General features: G+C 36.2%; 1 protein-coding gene across 11 annotated transcripts in view; it reads right to left on the bottom strand.

The window, feature by feature from the left end:
* Positions 1-22,497, bottom strand: part of MYBPC1 (myosin binding protein C1) — a 98,885-nt gene that overhangs the window by 23,122 nt on the left and 53,266 nt on the right. For all 11 annotated transcript variants that reach the window (XM_023186566.1, XM_023186411.1, XM_023186691.1 and 8 more), the window contains 8 exons: positions 21,711-21,816; positions 20,569-20,735; positions 18,613-18,775; positions 17,210-17,316; positions 16,747-16,880; positions 3,652-3,811; positions 2,212-2,316; positions 728-916 (listed from right to left, as the gene is read on the bottom strand). In XM_023186566.1, the coding sequence (XP_023042334.1) occupies positions 728-916; positions 2,212-2,316; positions 3,652-3,811; positions 16,747-16,880; positions 17,210-17,316; positions 18,613-18,775; positions 20,569-20,735; positions 21,711-21,816 (1,131 nt within the window). The remainder of the gene's footprint in view (positions 1-727; positions 917-2,211; positions 2,317-3,651; positions 3,812-16,746; positions 16,881-17,209; positions 17,317-18,612; positions 18,776-20,568; positions 20,736-21,710; positions 21,817-22,497) is intronic.

The following is a 22,497-nucleotide window of genomic DNA, read 5'->3' as shown; positions in this document are numbered from 1 at the left end:
CAGGCAAAGATCTAATCAATGTGAGAATTTTGGAAATGCTGTCATGTGTTTTTTCCAAATTGAGAGGCTGGTGTGGGAAGCTGGGAGGCCCAAGGAAGTTGAAGAAGGCAAGGTTTGGGATCTAATGATCTAGAGTAATTTTCCCAATGCTCTCTAATTTCTAAGTGCAAACTCTTGTATTACATTTTCTTTCCATTGAAAAAACTACCTCATTGCCATAAAATAATGGAGATGTCTTTTTTTTTTTGCCTTCACTGAACTAACTTTTTTGATTTAATAGATAACGTTTAAGGTGTGACCGTAAAGCAAAGAAACCAGTTTCCAAGTGTAGCCTGTTGAACTGACCTCAATTTGTTTCAGTGATAGTTGTTTACAATAAGCTGGGTTATATTAATAGGCTAATACCTTCAGAAGGGCAAATGGAGAGTAGTCATATGTCCATGGACTCAGCAACATGCTTTCAGTGGGGAATGGCAACCAGAGCCATCCACAGTTGGCAATGGAATTATGGTAATGAATTTCAGGGCCTATGTTATGAAGCTATTCAACTTAACCTAACCTACTTTTTAATTTCTTAGACACATAAAATTGTCCCTAACTGTTTCAAGCTCCTGCCACCTACCACTCTAAGAAGCGTCCAGGCCTGTTCCAGCTAGGGATCAGAGAGAAAGCAGTCATACTCTGGGGCAATGATGCTCATGACAAAGACTCATCTCTCTTGACTTACCCAAAGGAACAAAAGGCCTGGAGGGCATACTGGGCTTGGAGATGCCGATGGCATTGACTGCAAAGATGCGGACCTCATAGGCCACACCTTCAATCATCTTCTTGGGCTCAAAAGTTGTTTCTTTGCAGAGATCAAAATTCAGCCTCATCCACCTGGAGCTTTGTTTCTTCTTCCTCTCAATAAAATATCCTGCCGGTATGCAAAATGAAAACTCAGGTTTTTCCTTGGTCTCTGAAAATAAACTTTGTCAGATATTAGAAGTCCTTAAAATTTTGCATTTTGTCATCAATCTATGTGAAATAGTCATACATGTATGTAAATATTTTTAACCTACCTTATTCCAAGAGAATATAAATATTAATATAAAATATAGATGAAAATAATGGGACTAAGAAATTAAAATTGTACTACAAAGAAAAGAAAAATGGATCATAGATAAGTCAGCCATAGCAACTTAGTCACTGTAGGTGAACAATATAATCAGAGCCAATGTAGTTGACTCTGAGTCCCAGCAAGGAAGATAAGAAGGGGGAAATGACCAGTTTTGTGAGTCTCATTGTTAGCAAAGAGAAAAAATTCTCATGGCATAGGGGAAGCAAATGTTTCTAAGCATTTACATCTTTTTTTTTCTTTCTTTCTCTTTCTTTCTTTTCTTTCTTTCTTTTTCTTTCTTTTCTCTTTCTTTTTCCCTCCTTCCTTCCTTCCTTCCTTTCCTTTCTTTCTTTCCTTTCTTTCTCTCCTTCCTTCCTTCCTTCCTTCCTTCCTTCCTTCCTTCCTTCCTTCCTTCCTTCCTTCCTTCCTTTCTCTCTCTCTCTCTCTTTCTTTCTTGCTTTCTTTTTTTTTTTTTTTTTTGACAGAGTGTCACTCTGTTGCCCAGGCTAGAGTGCAGTGGTGTGATCTTGGCTCACGGCAACCTTCACGCCCCCGGGCTCAAGTGATCCTCCCACCTCAGCCTCCAGAGTAGCGAGTAGCTGGGACCACAGGCGTGCACCACCATGCCCAGCTAATTTTTGTATTTTTAATAGAGGTAGGGTTTTACCATGTTGGCCAGACTGGTCTTGAATTCCTGGCTTCAAGTGATCCACCCGTCTAGGCCTCCCAAAGTGCTGGGATTACAGGTATGAGCCACCACGCTCAGCCTAATTATTTAATTCCAAAAGAAATTTCTTCATAGATAAAATCATGTAGAATCAGACATTCACTGGCTAGGATAGTGGAAGTTAGCCTTATAGTTGCCTCAAAATTAGTGTGTATAAATGTCAAACAAAAAAGAAAACCGGCAATCAGATGATATTCATCAGAGTTATTTAAATCTTGAGTAATTACAGAGCATCTCAACATATATATTTCATTTTGAATGCATAAAGTTACAGTAAAATAGGTTTTCTTCTGAATGCAATATTTTAAAATGTGCTGTGTACTAAGATGCGTAAAGAGGACACAACTGTACTGGCAGCTACACAGACTAACCAATGGGCAGTTACCTAGGATTGGAGACCCTCCATCATAGGCAGGAGGCTCCCAGTTCATGATACACCAGTCATCTCCCACCTCTGTCACAGTCGGTGCCACTGGAGGATCAGGGAGGTCTGTGGCAGACAAAAAATAGGATAAAGTAAAATAAGGAAGAGGGAGTAGAAAAAAAAAGTTAATAGGAAAACACGTTTCTTGGTGATAATCACAGAAACTGTTATTTCTGAGACTTTTCCATGTTTATTGAATTATGCTTATGATATGGTTTGGCCATGTCCCCATCCAAATCTCATCTTGAATTGTAGCTCCCATAATTCCCACATGTTGTGGGAGGGACCTGGAGGGAGAGAATTGAATCATGGGGGCAGTTTCCTACATACTGTTCTCATGGTAGTGAGTAAGTCTCAAGGGATCTGCTGGTTTTATAAGGGGAAACCCCTTTGGCTTGGTTCTCATTCTCTCTCTCTTGTCTGCTGCCATGTAAGACATGGCTTTCACCTTCCACCATGATTGTGAGGCTTCCCCTGCTACAAGGAACTGTAAGTCCATTAGACCTCTTTTTCTTTATAAATTACTCAGTCTCTAGTAGGCCTTTATCAGCAACGTGAAAACAGACTAATACAAGTTAGTAACTAATTTGGGCAAAAATGTGTGCTCAATGTGGGATAAGGGAAGATAAGCCCATCCCTCACTCCAAATAAAAATAACGATGTCTCCAAATCCCTTAAACTAGTGTCCCAGCATTACAAAATAAGCCCCATGTGAAACCCAAAACTCTCATTCCTTACCTTGAAAAATGTTAACCAAGAAATTATTGTCTAAATGTTGAATATGGTTGTTGTGGTTGTTGTAGTTGTTGTTTTTAACTACAAAGTGAACTTCCAGCAGAACTGAATCAAGGAGTTTTACAAGACTCAAGATGTTGGCTGGTAGAAATCCAAGTCAGAAATGGCAAGTCACAATATCTTGTAAGTATAGTTTAGTGTCTGATAAAAATGACCTTAGTTTTTGGTCAATTTGAAATATGTCATTTAAGGAGAAACTAAAGTGAGAAGAGGAGAGCATCAGACCTTGGAACAGTAGTAATCTGCTAGACTCATTTTACTCAGTTTTGGGCTTAGGAAAAATGCACTTAGATAGTTGTCTAAGGACCAAGGCAGATCTTATCCCTCTGTAATGATTGTGATGTGGGAAGTTATTTAGCAATTGTGTTTCAGTGATGTTTAAAGGGCACCAAAAGGGAGTATGACTGGAGAGCTAATGACCAGCAACCCCAAATGGCTGACCTTAGCTATTCTTCCTCCATTGATAAGTCCTCTAGGCAAGAAAAAAAAGGAAGACAAAGGAAAGACAAAGGAAGGAAATGGAAGGGAAGGACAAAGAAGGAAAGTCTACTCTGAATCTTGACATGTCAGCTTGATTCTAGAAGTGTGTTTACCTGGAGGACTTACCCACAACTTTAATCTTGATGGCTGCATGTGCCTCTCCAGCTTCGTTTTTCAGATTGATGTGGTAAACACCAGAGTCATCTCTTTCAGCTACATCAATGACCAGAGTGCTGCTATCAGGGTAAGATTCTGCCCTTATCCGGCCACTGCCTTCCATAATAGCCTAAGAAGGAGAGAATCAAAATGTGGCATGATTTACACATAAAAAAGGGCTACTTCAGAGTGTCTTATAAATTGAGGAATTCAGCAGACTATACAGTGTAGAGTGTATAGATTATATAGTGTATTTGGCAGACTATATAGTGTAACTATATACTGTTCATGCCTATTATATATTTTCTTAGTTTAATTCTTCCCCAACTCTAACGACAAGGTATTATTATACCATCTTACACATAAAGAAACTGAGACTTATCTTGCTCAAGGTCACACAGGTAGAAAGTAGCAGAATTGGGATTTGATCCCAAAGCCCACTAGCCACCAACTTTCCCAAGAGAAAATTGGAGGGCTAAAAATACAAGCGCAGAAATGTCATTCTAGGAGAAGAGGCCCTGTCTATGAAATTAGAAACCCTCAAACTCCTATCAGCAACTAAATAATGATTTGTTCACTTTCTTAGATGTTTGGACAATTTTTAAATACTGAGAAGGATTGAAGAAGGCTGCAAGGCCAATTTTCCACTTTCTTCTTCTAGCAAAAATAAAAAAGAATAAACATCTAATTCCCAAAGTAAAGACAGAGTGAGGTTGAACCTCCTATTATATTTTCTTTCTTTTATTTTCTTCCTCTTCTATTTTTCACTTTTTTTTCTTCTTTCTTAAACCTGAAATTTAAAAAGGATTACATTTTTCTGATTCCCAGGTTGTATCTTCTATAAGACAATAAACAGCCAATATACAAAGAGGAAAAAGAGAGAAGGTCAAAGTAATTTAGAATCTGGTTATTTGCCACTAACTACTAGGTAAACTCTCTACTCTTTTGTGTCTGTATTAGGACTCATAAGTCTTCAACAACATAAGATTGTGATCACAGCAAGAATATCTGAAATAATTCTCTAATTCTTCTATTTTGTAATAGAACAAAATTCCCTCATATCAGCCAAATTCTAATGTAAGATTATAATAGATGTTCTCATTTGTTTTTATTTTTTATTCTTCTCACTCCCAAAGCTAATCCATCTCCTTTCTTTTTAATGTGAGAAAAAAAGTTTATATAGGGTCATGTTACACTATCATCTTCAGTTTTCTATATTTTGTTTTGTTGGTTTGCTTGTACACTATAATTTACATAGAGCAAAATTCACACTTTTTAGAAATATAGTTCTATGAATTTTGACAAATTTGTGTTATCACCACAGTCAAGATATAAACCATTTCCATCACCTTCAACGTGGCTCCAAGCTCCTTGGCAATTAAACTACACCCTACACCCTGGAACCACTGGAACCACTGGTCTAATATCTGTCCTTCGTTTTCCTTTTTCCCAAATGCCATACAACTGGAATCCAATAGTATGTAGCCTTTTGCCTCTGGCTTTTTTCTTAGCATGATACTTTTTAGATACTTCCTTGCTGCTGCATGTATAACTAACTAGTACATTCCTTTTTATTGCTGAGTAGTATTCCATTGTATATTCCATGTGTAGTTAGTTCATGTATGTACCAAGTGTGTATTTGTACAATTGGACTTTTGGGTTTTTTCTGGGTTTTGAGAATAATGAACAAAGCTGCTAAAAACATTCATATACAGGTTTTTGTGTGGACATGTCTTCATTTTTCTTGGGTGAATGACTAGACATAGCATCATAGAATTGTATAGTAAGAATACATTTACTTTATAAAAAACCACCAAACGATTTGCCAAAGAGGATGTACCATTTTACTGGTACATTCAATCTGGAAAAGTGATGTCTGTACATTTCATTGTTCCATATCCTTGTCAGAACTTGAAATTGTCATTTTTAAAGTGTTTTTTTTTAAAAAAAAAACTGATTAAAATACTTTTTTAGTATACTTTCTTTCACTTAGCATAATTATTTTAAGATTCATCTATGTTTTTGTATATATCAGTATTTCTTTTTATTGTATGACTATTTATTGTATGAATAAAAAGTAGTCCATTGTATGAATATATTAAAATTTGTTTATTGATTCACCTGTTGATGGACATTTGAGTTGTTTTCAGCTTTTGGATATTACAAATAATGCTATTATGAACACTTGTTCTGGTAGTTTTTTTATTGTTGTTGATTACATTGAATTTTTTACATTGGTAACCATGTCATCTGCAAATAAAGACAGTTTTACTTCTTCCTTTCTAATATGGATGTCTTTTATTTCTTTTTCTTGTCTGGTTGCTCTGGCTAGAAGCTCAAGTATGATGGTGAATAGAAGTAGTGAGAGTGGGCATATCTCTCTTCTTTCTGATTTTAGAGGAAAAGTATTCACTTTTGCATTGTTAAGTAGGATAACAGTTGTAAAATTTTTGTGGGTGTCTTTTATCATGTTAAGGAGGGTCTTTTTACTTCCTGGTTTGTTGAGAGATTTATATTAGGAATGGATCCTGGATTTTGCCAAATGTTTTTGCTGTGTCTACTGAGAGGGCTGTATTTTTTTCTACTTGTTCATATCATGACTTATATTGATTTTCAAATATTAAACCAACTTTTGGATTCCTGAGATAAACCCTACTTTGTCATGATATATTACATATTATTATTTTTATATATTGTTGGATTTGATTTGCTAAATTTTGTTTAGAACTTTAAAATCCATGTTCATGAATGATAATGGTTTGTAGTTTCCTCTTACTGGAATGTCTTTGTCTGATTTTACTATAAGGGTAATACTGGCCTTAAAGAATGAGTTGGTAAATATTCTTATTCTCTCTTCTTCAATTTTGGGGAAGAGTTTTTGTAGAATTTGGTATTGTTTCTTGCTAAATGTTTGTTAGAACTGTCTAGTGAAGTCATCTAGACCTGAAATTTTTTTTGTGAAATGTTTTTAATTACAAATTTCCTTTCTTTAATTGTTATAGGGAAATTCAGTACTGATTTAGTAGTATTCTGCAAGTCTAATATGTGATGTGTTCATAAATATTTTCTTTTTTGTTTTTGAGATGGAGTCTTGCTCTATTGCTCAGGCTAGAGTGCAGTGATATGATCTTGGCTCACTGCAAACTCTGCCTCCTGGGTTCAAGCAATTCTCCTGCTTCAGCCTCCTGAGTAGCTGGCATTACAGGCACATGCCACAATGCCCAGCTAATTTTTTTGTATTTTTAGTAGAGACAGGGTTTCACCATGTTGGCCACGCTGGTCTTAAACTCCTGACCTCAAGTGATCTGCCTGCCTTGGCCTCCCAAAGTGCTGGAACTACAGGTGTGAGCCACCGCACCCTGTCATAAATATTTTCTAATTTACCATATGGTGTCTTTGATCCATGAAGTATTTAGACATGTGTTGTTTAGGTTCCAAATATTTGGGAATTTTTCCAGATATCTATTATTGATTTCTAATTAATTCCATTGAAGTCAGAAAACATACCTTGCATGACTTGAATCCTTTAATATTTATTGAGAATTATTTATGGTCCAGAATATGGTCTATCTTGCTAAATGTTCCATGTGCGGTTTAAAATAATACTCATTTTGGTTTGTGCAGTGGAGAGTTCTTTAAATGACAATCAGTTCAAAATGGCTGCTGGTATTGTTCAAGTCTTCTAAACCTTACTGATTTTCTGTCTTCTTGTTCTATTAACTATTGAGAGAAGAGTATTGAAATCTTAAATTCCTCGATTTCTCCTTGCAATTCAATCTTCTTGCCATTTATTTTCAGCTTGTCCCATCTGTTCTTTGTGCCTCTTTTTCTGCCTTCTTTTGGGTTAAATATTTTTATGATTCCATTTTATTTCCTTTGTTGATTTATTAGCCGTAACTCTTTGTTTTATTATTTTAGTGGCTTCTTTAGGGTTTATAGCAAACCTCTAACTTTCCACAGTCTACCTTCAAGTGATATGACACTTCATGTACATTACAAACAGTCCCTGACTTACAATGGTTTTAACACACAATTTTTCAACTTTATGATGGTATGAAAGCAATATGCATTCAGCAGAAATCATACTTCGAATTCTGAATATTGTTCCTTTCCCAGGCTAGCAATATGCAGTATGATACTCTCTCGTGATAGTGGGTGGCAGCAGCGAGCCTCAGCTCCCAGTTAGCCATATAGCCATGACGGTGAACAACTGATCTCCATAGTGTACTGTGTTGCTAGATGATTTGTCCATCCGTAGGCTAATGTAAGTGTTCTGAGCATGTTTAGGTGGGCTAGGCTAAGCTATGATGTTCAGTAGGTTAGGTGTATTAAATGCCTTTTTTTCTTTTTGAGACAAGGCCTTGCTCTGTCACTCAGGCTGTAGTGGCTCACTGCAACCTCTGCCTCCAGGGTTCAAGAATTCTCCCGCTTCAGCCTCCCAAGTAGCTGGGACTACAGGTATGCACCACCACAGCTGGCTAATTTTTTGTATTTTTGGTAGAGACGGGGTTTCACCATGTTGGTCAGGCTGGTCTTGAACTCCTGGCCTCAGGTGATCTGCCCACTTCTGCCTCCCAAGGTGTTGGGATTACAGAAGTGAGCCACTGCGCCCAGCTGCTTTTTCAACTTATGATATTTTCAACTTAATATGGGTTTATCTGGTGCAACTCCATCATAAGCCAAGATGTATCTGTAGAAGAAATCTATAGTAGTACAGTTCCCTTTTTACCTTTACTAATTCTTACTTCTATTTCTTCCCTACTGAACTTGTATATTTGTTGTTATAAATTTCATGTACACTTATGTTATAAACCCTATAATGCATTGTCATAATTTTTGTTTAAACAATTTTCTTTTTAAAATATTTAAATATTAAGAAAAAATCTTCCACGTTTATCCATGTAGTTACTATTTCTGGTGCTCTTTGTTCTTTTGTGAAAATATTTCCAGCTGGTATCACTTCCGTTCTAACTTTAAGGATTCCCTCTAACATTTCTTGTAGTGCAGTTCAGCTGGTGATGAATTCTCTCAATTCTTGTATATGTGAAAATAATTTTACTTTGCCTTCATTTCTTAAATTTATTTCTACTGAGTATAGAATCCTAGGTTGAGAGTTGTTTTTTTTTTTTTTTCAGTTCTTTAAAGATGTTGCTCCTGTTTTCTCACTGGCCATGCTTCCAGAGAAATATGCTGCCATCCTTGCCTTTGTTTCTCTTTACTTAATATGACATTTTTCTCTATCTGCTTTTAATATTTTTCTTCATCACTGGTTTTAAGCAGTTTGATTGTGATGGATCTTGGTGTAGTTTTCTTAATGCTTCTTGTGCTTAGGGTTTATTGAGCTTCTTGCATCTGTAAGTTCATAGCTTTCACCAAATTTGGAAACTTTGTGGCCATCGTTAATTAAATATTTTTTTTTCCTTCTCCTTGGGGAACTCCAGTTCTGTCCTGTCTTTGGGGACATACATTTGACCCCTTAAAGTTCTCCATAGCTCAACAATACTCTTTTTTTGTTTCCAGAAAATGGAAGAGGAGGAAATACTCCTTCTCCAATTTTCTTTTGTTTTCATTAATAAACTTAAGTTTTTAGAGCAATTTTAGAATCACAACAAAATTGAGTGGAAAGTATAGAGAGTTTCCATCTATCACATGTCCCCACACATGCACAACCTCTCTGACTATTAACATCCTGCACCATGGTGGTACATTTGTTACAATTGATGAATCCATGTTGACACATTATCATCACCCAAATTTCACAGTTTCCATTAGAGTTCACTTTTGGCATTGCACATTCTATGGGTTTTGACAAAGTATGACATGTATGCACAATTATAGTACCATACAGAATAGTTTCACTGCCCTAAAAATTCTCTGTGCTTCACCCTGTTCATCCCTGTCTTCCTCCCAGGCCCTGGCAACCACTCATCTTTTTACCACCTCCATAATTTTGCTTTCTCCAGAATGTTCTATAGCTGGAATTAGGCAGTATGTAACCTTTTCTGACAGGCTTCTTTCACTTAGTAATATCTGTTTAAGGCTCCTTCATGTCTTTCTTGGCTTAGTAGCTTATTGCTTTTTAGTGCTGAATAATATTCCATTGTCAGGATGTACTGTAGTTCATGAATTCATTCACCTACTGAAGGATATCTTGGCTGCTTCTAGGTTTTGGCAATTATGAAAAAAGCTGCTGTAAACACTTGTGTGCAGGGTTTTGTGGGTGCATAAGTTTTCAACTCATCTGAGTAAATATCAAGGAGCACAATTGCTGAATTGTATGGTAAGAGTGTGTTTAGTTTTGTAATAAACTGTCAAACTGTCTCCCAAAATAACTGTGCCATTTTGCATTCCCATCAGCAATGAATGAGAGTTCCTGTTGCTCCACATCCTTCCAAGCATTTTATGTTGTCAGTGTTTTGAATTTTGGCCATTCTAATGCGTGAATGACATTGTTGTTTTAATTTGTAATACCCTAATAACATGAGACATTGAACATCTTTTCATATGCTTACTTGTCATCTATGTATGTTCTTTGGCGAGAGGTGTTTTTTCAGCTCTTTGCCCATTTTTCAATCAGGTTGTTCATTTTCTTATTGTTGAGTTTTAAGAGTTCTTTGTATTTTTTTTTAATAACGATTCTTTATCAGATGTGTCTTCTGTAGCTATCTTCTCCGAGTCTATGGCTTCTCTTCTCATTCTCTTGACATTGTCTTTTGCAGAGCAGATGTTTTTAATTTTAATGAAGTCCAGCTTATCAAATGTATTTTCCACTAATTGTGCCTTTAGTGTTGTATCTAAAGGATCATCACCATAATCAAGGTCATCTAGGTTTTCACCTATGTTATGTTCCAGGAGTTTTATAGTTTTACATTTTACATTTAGGTATATGATCCACTTTGAGTTAATTCTTCTGAAGGGTATAAAGACTGTGTTTGCATTCATTGTCAGTTGTTCCAGCCTTATTTGTTGAAAGACTACCTTTGCTTCATTGTATTGCCTTTGCTCCTTTGTCAAAGACCAGTTAACTATATTTATGTGGGTCTATTTCTGGACTTCCTATTCTGTTCCACTGATCAATTTTTATGTTCTTTTGTCAATACCACGCTGTCTTGATTATGGAAGCTTTATAGTAAGTCATTAAATTGGGTATTATCAGTCTTCTGAGTTTGTTCTTATTCTTCAATATTGAGTTGGCTATTCTGGGAGTTTAGTCTCTGCATATAAAATTCAGAATCAGTTTGTTCATATCCACAGAATAACATGCTTGGATTTTGATTGGAATTGCATTGAATCTCTAGACTAAGTTGGGACATCTTGACAATATTGCATCTTCCTATCCATGAATATGGAGTATCTCTTCATTTATTTATTTTTTCTTTGATTTCTTTCATCAGAGTTTTACAGTTTTCCTCATATAGATTTTGTACCGATTGGATTTATATCTAATTATTTCATTTTGGGGGGTTTGAATATAAATGGTAATATGTTTTTAAATTTATATTACACTTGTTTATTGCTGGTATAAAGGAAAAGAGTTGGTTTTTGTATGGGAACGTTGTATTATCCTGCAACTTTGCTATAAATTATTAGTTTCGGGAGTTTTTGTATCAATTCTTTTAGATTTTCTACACAGACAACCATGTCATCTGTGAACAAAGACCATTTTATTTCTTCCTTCTCAATTTGTATACCTTTTTTTTTTTTCTTTTATTGCATTATCTAAGCCTTCCAGTACGATGTTAAAAAGCAGTGGTGAGAGGAGGACCCTCTTGCCTTATTTCTGATCTTGGTAGGAAAGCGTCAAGTTTCTCACTGTTAAGTATAACTTTGGCTGTTGGGTTTTTTGTTGTTGTTGTTGTTGTTGTTTTATTCAGTAGATTTTTAAAACTCAAATTGAAGAACTTTCCCTCTATTTTTATTTTGCCAAGAGTTTTCTTCATGCATTTTGTCAAAGATTCTCTCTGTGTCTATTGACATAATCATGTTATTTTTCTCCTTTAGCCTGTTGATGTGGTGGATTACATTAACTGATTTTCAAATTTTTAGCCAGCATTGCATACACAGACTAAGTTCCACTTGGTCTTGGTGTATAATTCTTTTTATACATTGTTGGGTTTGATTTGCTAATGTTTTATTAGGATTTTTGCATCTACATTTATGAGAGATATTGGTCTAAAATGTTCTGGTTTTGGTATTAGGATAAAGCTGACCTCATAGATTGAATTAGGAAATATTCTGAAAGAGATTAAGGCACAATTTCTTTTTTAAATGTTCGGTAGAATTTACTAACAAACCCACTGGGGCCTGTTGCTTTCTGTTCTGTAAGTTATTAATAATTGATTCAATTTGTTTAATAGAGATAATCCTTTTCTGATTGCCTATTTCTTCTTGTGGGAGTTTTAGAAATTGTACTTTCAAGGAGTTGGTCCATTTCAACTAGGTTGCGAAATTTATGGCACAGAGTTGTTCATAATATTCCTTAACTATCTTTTTAATGTTCATAGGATTTATAGTAATGTCCCTCTTTCATTTCTGTTAATTAGCCTTGACTCTTCTTTTCCTACTTAGCCTGGCTAGGGGGTTATACGTTTTACTGATATTTGCAAAGAACCAGCTTTTGTTAATTTTCTCTATTAATTTCCAGTTTTCAGTTTCATTTATTTCTGCACTAATTTGTATCATGTCTTTTATCTGCTTACTTTGAATTTAATTTACTCTTCTTTCTCTTGTTTTCTTTTTTTTTTTTTTTTTGAGACGGAGTCTTGCTCTGTCCCCCAGGCTGGAGTGCAGTGGCCGGATCTCAGCTCACTGCAAACTCCGCCTCCTGGGTTCACGCTATTCTCCTGCCTCAGCCTCCCGGAGTAGCTGGGACTACAGGCGCCCGCTACCTCGCCCGGCTAGTTTTTGTATTTTTTTAGTAGAGACGGGGTTTCACCGTGTTAGCCAGGATGGTCTCGATCTCCTGACCTCGTGATCCGCCCGTCTCGGCCTCCCAAAGTGCTGGGATTACAGGCTTGAGCCATCGCGCCCGGCCTTCTCTTGTTTTCTAACATGGAAACTTTGATTACTGGTTTTAAGTCTTTCTTATTTTTAAATATATGCAATCATTGCTATTAATTTCCCTTTAAGCACTGCTTTTGCTGCAACCTAAACATTTTGATATGTTGTATTTTCATTTTCACTTAATTCAATATATTTTAAATTTTCTTTTAAGATTTCTTCTTTGATGTGTGTTGTTTAATCTTCAGGAATTTGAGGGATTTTCAGCTATTTTTCTGTTTATTGATTTTTGGTTTCACTTCTGTAATTTATTTATTTTTAGTTTAATTAAATTGTCCCTGACAGCAGATATTGCATGACTTCTATTTTAAAAAATTTGTTAAGGTGTTTTTATGGCCTAGAGTGTGTTCTATTTTGGTGAATATGCTATGTATTCTTGAAAAGAATGGGTGATCTGCTGCTGTTGGATGAAGTAATCTATAGATGTTAGTTATACACGATTGATAGTGCTGTTGAATTCAGCTACATCCTTACTGATTTTCTGTCTGCTGAATCTGCCCATTTCTGATACAGGGATGTCAAAGTCTCCAACTATAATAATGAAAGCATCTACTTTTCATTGCTGTTCTATCATTTTTTGTCTCATATATTTTGAGGCTCTGTTGTTAGGTGCATACATGTTAAGGATTATTAGGCCTTCTTGGAGTATTGACCCATTTATCTTTATGTAATGCTCCTTTTTATTCCAGATAAATTTCTTTGCTTTGTAGTTTGCTTTGTCTGAAGTTAATATGGTTACTCATACTTTCTTTTGTTTAGTCTTAGCACAGTATGTCTCTCTCCATCCCTATACTTTCAGGGATGCAACTTTATATTTAAAGTGGGTTTCTTATAGTCAGCATATCTTCAGGTCATGTTTTTGCTATACTGACAATCTTGGGCTTTTAATTTGTATATTGGACCATTGACATTTAAAGTAAATATTGGTATAGCTGAATCAATATCTGTCATATTTATTATTATTTTCTATTGGTTGCCCTTCTTCTTTGTTCCTATTATTGTCTTCTACATTTTTTTCTGCCTTTTGTGGTTTTAATTAAGCATTTATGTGATTTCATTTTCTCTCCTTTATTAGCATATTAATTTTACTTCCTCTTTTTTCAACTTTTTAAAGTGGTTTCCCTAGTTTACAATATATATTTACAATTAACTCAACTCCACTTTCAAACAACACTACAGTGGTTCACAAGTAGTGCACGTACTTTAAAACAATGAAATGTCCCTAATACTTCTCTCCCATTTTTTGTATTATCGCTGTCATTCATTTCACTTATATATAAAAATACATAAATATAACTATATAAGTATACCTAATGGAATACATTGTTGCTTTTATCATTTTGAACAAAATGTTATTGGTTAGATCAACTGAGAGTATGAAAAATGAAAAATAAAGTTTATTTTACTTTCACTTATTCATTATTTTATACTCTTTCTTTATGTAGATCTGAGTTTCTGACCGATATCATTTTCCTTTTTTCTGAAGAACATCTTTTAACATTTTTCGCAAGGCAGATCCATTGGCAACAAATTCTCTTTTTGTTTGTCTGAGAAAGTCTATTTCTCCTTCACTTTTGAGAGAGAATTTCAGAGGGTACAGAATTCTAGGTTGGTGGGTTTCCACTCCGAACACTTTCAGTGTGTCACTCCACTCTCACATGTCAGCAGTTCGCCCTGTATCCTCACTTCTCTGACATATCTAAGAGGAGTTGCTAATTTTTCAGATTGTCCAGCTTTTTACTTGTTGTTAGGCTAGAGTGGCAACTTCTAAGTTGATTACATGCCAGAATGAAAATTGGAAGTCTAACTGATTCTTTAAATTATTTTGGACTTTTTCTCTTGTGTTTCATTTTGGATCATTTCTATTGCTATGTCTCCAAATTCACCTGCAATGTCTAATTAGCCATTAACTCCATCTACATATTTTTTTATCTGAGACATTTTATTGTTTTCATCTGTAGGTGATTTGATTTGGATCTTTTTATATTTTCCATTTCATTTCACTTTTTTCACTTAATTTTCTGTATTTAATTCAAATGAAGAGCTTAACATTTCTCCACCTAACTTTATGAACATATGGAATACAGTTAAAACAACTATTTTCATATGCTTGACTGCTAAATCTAATTTACATATGAGATCTGAGTTGGCTGTAACTGACTTTCCTCCTCATTTTGAGCTGTGTTTTCCTGCTTATTTCTCTACCATAATGTTTGACTGGATGGCAGAATATTGCTAATTTTGCCATGTTGGGTGCTTGATATTTTTGTATTCCTATATAAATCTTGAGCTTTGTTTTGAAATGCAATTAAATTATTTGGAAATTGATTGAATCTTTTAGGCTTGTTTTTATGACTTATTAGGTGGGTCCATGACAGCACTCAGTCTAGGGTTAATTATTCCTGCAACCAAGGCAAGGCTTTCCCGAGTACTCGACTCAATGCACTGTGAATGATGAGGTTTTCACGTCTAGCTAGGGGGAACAGGCACTACTATTGGCCTTGTGTGAGTGCCAGTCCACTTCTCTTTAATCCTTTCAGATGTTCCTTTCTTGAATCTTGGGTAGTTTCCTCATAAATATGCACTGATCTTTGCTGAATACTTGAGCATGATCCTCTGCCGAGCTTCAGGGGGACTCTCTGTGTAGCTCTGTCCTCCAGTATGCATAGTATGTATCCTATGAACTCTAGCTGCCTTGGTCTCCTTGTGAATGGGAGTCCTAAACTTAGGGAGTCCACTGGGTTCTGCCCAGCTTTTTCTTTCTTGTGCCACTGCCTGGATACTCTTTTATGGCAATAAGCTTGAGGCAATTACAGGGCTCACTTCATTTGTTTATCATATTTCATAGTCACTGTCTTTCATCATCTGATGTCCAATGTCTTGAAACCCATTGTTCATACATTTTGTCTATTTTGGTGGTTATTTCAAGTGAGTAGGTAAATCTGGTTCCTGTTATTCAATTATGGTTGAAAGTAGAAGTCTCACTCTGCTTTTTATCATTTTATTTTATTTTTAACACTAAAAAATTTTTTTTTGAGATAGAGTCTTGCTCTGTCACCCAGCTGGAGTGCAGTGGCGCAATCTCGGCTCACTGTAACCTCTGCCTCCTGGGTTCAAGCGATTCCTGTGCCTCAGTCTCCCGAGTAGCTGGAATTACAGGCATGCACCACCATATTTGGTTAATTTTTTTGTATTTTTAGTAGAGATGGGGTTTCTCCATGTAGGCTCAGGCTGATCTGGAACTCCTGGCCTCAGGTGGTCTGCCTGCCTCAGCCTCCCAAAGTGCTGGGATTGCAGGCGTGAGCCACTGCACCCAGCCTCATGTCTTCTTTTTAAATGTAACTGTTTTTTTTTTTTTTTTTTTTTTTTTGCTTTTATTTTTGTAGAAAGCCACAGAGTCACACATGAGCTGGCACTACTCTACCATTTCACCCTCATTTGTCTTTCTCCCCATCATTCACTTTGCCCCAGACATGCTGGCTTTCCTTCTGTTCCTCCAACACATCAGGCTCATTCTCTCCCCTTGGCCTTTGCACTTATAATTGCCTCCATATGGAAATCTCTTCTCTTTGATCTTCGCATAAAGGGTTCCTTGTTCTTCACAGAGGCTGCCATTGACCATGCAGTCATTTGTAATTGTATCATTCTCTTTTATTATCTTCTTGTACTTATTACTATCCAAAGTGACTTTGTTCATTTATTTAACAATTCATTTCCTTTTTCATCTCCCCGATTTCCATTAGAATAAAAATGAGGCTTTATTCACTGTGCATCAAAACGTGCTTTGCTACGTAATAGTCAGAAATATGAGGAGTAAATGAATGATGATCAGATTTGCCTGAAAATCAGTCATCTCTCTTTTTCAAAGGAATTACAACTGTACTGTACTGCTGTACATTTATTCGTTTTCTCCCTTCATCTGACTAATGGAGGGCAAGGGGTGGAGTAGGCAGTGTGTATGCATATGTGTGTGTGCATGTGACTGTGTGCAAGCAAAAAACAAACCTTATCTGCCCGGCTCCAGATGGCTTTAGGAGGTGGTTCTCCACTGATGGGGATCTCAAGACGAAGCTTGTTTCCTGCAATCACTGTCACTGTATTGTCAGCATCAAGACCATCCAGGATGATCTTAGGAGGATCTAGAATATTAAACATAGTCTTTGTTATCAGACAGTCATTTCTGTGTGAATATCTGCACTAATGTTTGGCTGTATGATGGTAGTAACCAATATTTTATCTGATCAAAAAGAATATAAGAGAAGTCAAGATAGTTGGTGCCTGGCACCTTGCAAAACCATTTTATTGTAAGGTGTTGGTATAAGTCACCAATCTTTCTGATTGGTGATTAGTATCAATTGATGTATTTTTCCTTAAAGGTCACTTAGTTTTGAATATATTATAATTCCATGGTAAGCAAAAGCAAACAAAAAAGAACACAACTATGCAATGACTTATTTTATCTACTCACCAATAACATGAACTTTGGCAGGCAGAGTAACATTGTAGGCATCAGGTGCAAATACATAATCACCTTCATCTTCAGTGAGGGCATTGGCTATCACTAACTTGTGTATCCTAAGGAAACAAGGAAAATGTATTTCTAAGACTGCAAAGATCTAGTTTATATAAGACCCAAACTGAAAAGACACTTGGCCTTTATCTGATTAACTTCTGTAGTGCAGGAGAGAGAGGAAGAAAGAGAGAGAGAGAGAGAGAGAGGGGAGAGAGAGAGAGAGAGAATGAATGAGAAGCCTTAATTATCCTACTTATTGATTCAAATTAAATGTTTATTTTGGACAATAAGGAATTATCTCCACAAATACAATCTGCTTATTGTATATGCAGAGTCTATTATTCTTTTTTTTAATCTCATAGCTTTAAAAAGGCTAAAATAGAACATATCAATAGTGCTATACTTTAAGATTCAAGAGATTGCCAAGAATAATATTGATTTTGACTTTATATCGCAAACCCTAAGAACAACAGCTCTTAACTTTATTGGGGTCACAAACCAGTGAATCTCTAATGGACACTATGAATCCTTTCTGTGTAAAAAGTATGTATTTTTGTACACACAGAATTTTCTCACAATTTCACAGGAATTACGGGGCTTCCTAAAGTTCATTTATGATATCCTAAAAGCCCATGAATTCAAAGTTAAACTCTTGCCTTAGATCTTTGCCAGATTCTAGGATATTATGCCCCCTACACAAAGATTTGTGGGAAGGCATTGTGACACTTATTGGTTAGAGATAGTTAATCCATTTGATCAGGTCCTCAATTACAATTCAGTATTTTTCCTCTAAATTCATGTTTATTATTTATTTTAGAGACAGGGTCTCTCATTCTATTTCCCAGGCTGGAATGCAGTGGTGTGATCTCAGCTCACTTCAACCTCCCCCTACTGGGCTCAAGCCATCCTCTCACCTCCCAAGTAGTTGGGATTATAGGTGCATGCCACCACGCCTGGCTAGCTTTTGTGTTTTTTGTAGAGACGAGGTTTTGCCATGTAGCCCAGGAGCTCTTGAACTCCTGAGCTCTAGTGATCCGTCTGCCTCGGCCTCCCAAAGTGTTGGGACTATAGGCATGAGCCATGGTGCCTGGCCTCTAACTTCATGTTTAGATGGAAAAAGGGTCAATGGATTTTGAATAGACAAAGTACCATAGTATGAGGTACAGATACAGGATTATGAGTAGGACATGGTGTACAACAGAGAAATCACACCTTCTTGCTAGTTGGAAGCAAAGAATCAGGAATAGATTATCTCCCTATGGCTACCCTTCAAACATCCTCAACAAATATGTAATTTAGAAAACGGAGAAAGTAGAAAAGGGACCAAACCTCATTTGCGGGTCACCTGGCTCACTTACCTTCCCTTGTGAACCAGCTTTAGACGGTCACTCTCCTGAACAGGTAGGCCATTTTTAGTCCATTTTCCAGTTATGTTTTCAGAGATTTCACACTTCAGGCAGATTTCTTTTCCAAGATTTACAGTCTGATCAGTCAGAGGTGTCAAAATCTTCAGAGGTTTCACTGTAGAAATGATGGACCATTACAAATGCAAGCCCAAACTCCCGACAGGCCAAGATGGTGGCATTTCACAACGGTATAGTGAGCTCTACTACAATGTTTGTTTTCAAAGTGAGAAGTTGTACCAATGCAATTAACATATTACGGGATAATTTCACATTTGATTATGTACAACTTCATTCCTTAGAAAAACCAGGTGAATGCAGAAAATTGCATCCAGCTGAAATGAGCCAGCGAGGAATGCACAAAATCCGCAGACTCACACCTCAAACGTATATCAGCTACCTCAGTTCATCCATGTGATATAAGCCACACCCATTTACATCAGAGGTCACAACTACTCATCAGATTTTGAATAATCCTCTTTCTACTGCTTCACAACAGTTCACAAGCCACAACACTTCCAGCATTACTTCTGTAAGCAAATCTCAGGTCTTTTTCAACATTAAGTGCCATATTTATTACAATATTTATCAACCATTTAGCATGTGTAAAACTGTGCTACTACTTTTTATTAGGTTATTATATTTTAAAAAAACATGTCGTTGACTGATATGGTTTGGCTGTGCCCCCACCCAAATCTCATCTTGAATTGTAATTCCTATAATCCTCACATGTCATGGGAGGGACCCAGTGAGAGGTAATTGAATCATGCGAGCGGTTACCCCCATGCTGCTGTTCTCATGATAGTGAGTGAGTTCTCATGAGATCTGATGGCTTTAAAAGGGACTTTTGCCCCTTTTGCTTGGCACTTCTCCTTGCCAAGGACTTATTTGCTTTCCCTTCTGCTATGATTGTAAGTTTCCTGAGGTCTCACAAGCCATGCGGAACTGTGAGTCAATTGAACCTTTTTCCTTTATAAATTACCCAGTCATGGGTATGTCTTTATTAGCAGCATGAGAATGGACTAATAAACCAACAAAATTCTTGAGTGTTGTACCCATAATCCCATTTCCCCTACAAACCCTATGGTTTTTATTCCATGACTTTGCAGAGCATAATTATTTTTAGAAATGCTCATGTTACACAATAGCAGAACTGATTGTAATTGCTTTAAATGGATACAAATATCAGATAAGGATCTGTCTATGGCTGAAAGACTTCTTGATATTAAACTAAAATGACCACAGTTCCACAAAGCATAAGGAATGTATTGGGAGTGATCCTGAATAATTCAATGATTGTATGAACTGCAACTGGACTAAGCAATAAATACGGAAGTAAGATTTCTACTCTGTTTGTGACATCATCTTGAGATATTTGCTGTTTTAATTTTTATGGCAAATTGGGAAAGATTCTGCCATTGCTAACTGACTAGGAGTAGAGGGCATTGAGGGAAGTACGTTAATTATCTCATGCCTCTGAAGCTTACTAGGAAATGAGCTCTTACAGTCTTCTCAACTGAACCCTTTTGGTTTGAATTACTTTCTTCTCATGTCAAATGTAATTGCAGAGTGTTGAATGTTTATTTGATGAATAGCTAGCTAACATTATCAGGATATGACATAATATCTAAGTATTTATCCCCTATTTATATGGTCTTGGAATTATAACTTTTCTGGCAGGTGATTTTTATACTTCCTTCCTAATACTGGTGCTCTACTATTAAATTGAGTTGTGGTTCCTTCCTCAAAGACCCTGACTGATCTGACATAGACATTTAGCTAGAATGAAATCCATTTTACATACTTAAAATCACTGCAAATAGAAACCAAAGGGAAACTTTTCTAAAACCAAATTAACACAACCATCATTAGTAAGCCCACTTAGAAGACATCTAAAGAAGTCTTACTTACAGTCAACACTAAGTTTAGCAGATGATTGTCCTCCTGTTGTCATTACTGAATATTCTGCAGAATCAGCCTTTGTTGCTCCCTCTATGATCAAGATGTGTTTCTTACCCTCAACTCTAATTCGGTATCTCGATTTTGGACCAGGGATAATCTCTTCACCATTCTTAAACCTGAATTAAAATAGTAAAAAGGTTTATAAAAGATCCTTCAGGAAAAATACCTTGTCGATCATGCCTGTTGCAATATCCTGAAGAATTTCTGGCAGATATGAGACACACAAGAACTATTTGTTGAATTAAAAAATGTACGAATCAATCTCTGTATCCATCAGTAGATTCATAATGTAACAAATACCGTCTACAAAATTGTGTTAAAAGAACACAAGCCACCTGTTCTCACTCAAGATGAATCAGATGCAACTGCTAAGAGTGGACATTATCCACTTGGAGGCTCTTGAAGCACACTAGTAAGAATATCATTTAATGCACTTTAAAGATAACTATGATTCTCTATTAGAATGAACAATCTACACCGTACCAATAACTACAAATCCTGCTGTGTAATTTACTGTACCTTTCAATATAACATTTCATTTTAAGATTTAAAATTTCTAGTTTTTAATTTTAAGGTTACTCCCAAAGAACCTGAGAAAATACTCCCCACCTAAGCAAAACAAATAAGCTCTTGTTTCTAAAAGCAATTGGTGATTCTCAGCCTAAATGTTTTTTCCCTGAGGTACTATGAAAATAAAGTGACTAGGGGTTACATGAAAAAAAATAAATATGCTTTTTCATGTAAGTTGCCAATATGGCATAGTGAGAGGAAGCCTGCTACAAAGGTTAAGAGCATCCATAGGCTTTGGGGTCAAACAGATTTGGGACAACTTGAATCATCCACTTCGTAGTAAGTACCTACGTCCCTACATGCTTGCTCACATATATCTCTGGTTCTGTTTTCAGTCTCACGAGTGGAAAAACCCCAGCATGTTAGTATACTTTTATTTATCATCTCTACTAACTCAAATGAGGTGGAGATTCTTTTCAAAGGTTTAAAAGCTATTTGTCTTCCTGTCCTATCAACTATGAAGGTCCAATTTTTTTTTTTTTGCCTATTAAAAATGGACAGACTTCATTAAGGCTATTTACCATTTTACATTGGCATCATCTTCAGACACCTCACATTCTAATTCCACTCTCTCCCCACAATAAGCAGTTGTATCTTCCAGCTGTTTGGTCACCATAATTGGAGGCTCTAGTATACAAAAAGGGGAAATCAGAATCATTAAATATCCAAAGCCTATCCCATGAACCCTGATTTGTTCACAGATGAAAAACCAACAGTAAAAAAGCAACATCTATGGTTGACATGGTGGTAACAGTAAGTGAGTTTTTTGTTTTTGTTTTTGTTCTTGTTTTGAGACAGAGTCTCACTCTGCTGTCTAGGCTAGGGTGCAGTGGCATGATCTTGGCTCAATGCAACCTCCACCTCCCAAGTTCAAGTGATTCTCCTGCCTCAGCCTCCTGAGTAGCTGGGATTACAGGTGCCCGCCACAACACCCAACTAATTTTTGTATTTTTAGTAGAGACGGGATTTTATCACATTGACCAAGCTGGTCTTGAACTCCTGACTTCAAGTGATCACGTGCCTCGGCCTCCCAAAGTACTGGTATTACAGACATGAGCCACTATGCCTGGTTGTGAGTTTTCTTTCTTTCTTTTTTTCTTTTTCAATGTCTGTTCTTGGCAAAATAAATAGCAGGCAACCCTGGGTAAATTCTCCCAATTTTTTCATAACTCTCCAAGTCAAATAAATTATTGCTTTCAAGAACAAACAAAACATATATCAAATATTATTCTTTTAGCAAAGAAGATACTAAGTGTTAGACATTTCTGATGAAGGAGAATATATAAAACTCAAATCTTTGATCCTAGT

This window comes from Piliocolobus tephrosceles, chromosome 10 (genome assembly GCF_002776525.5).
Source record: "Piliocolobus tephrosceles isolate RC106 chromosome 10, ASM277652v3, whole genome shotgun sequence".
Classification (NCBI taxonomy): Eukaryota; Metazoa; Chordata; class Mammalia; order Primates; family Cercopithecidae; genus Piliocolobus; species Piliocolobus tephrosceles.
Note: the sequence above shows the minus strand (reverse complement) of the source record. Positions and strands in the feature narration are given on the sequence as shown.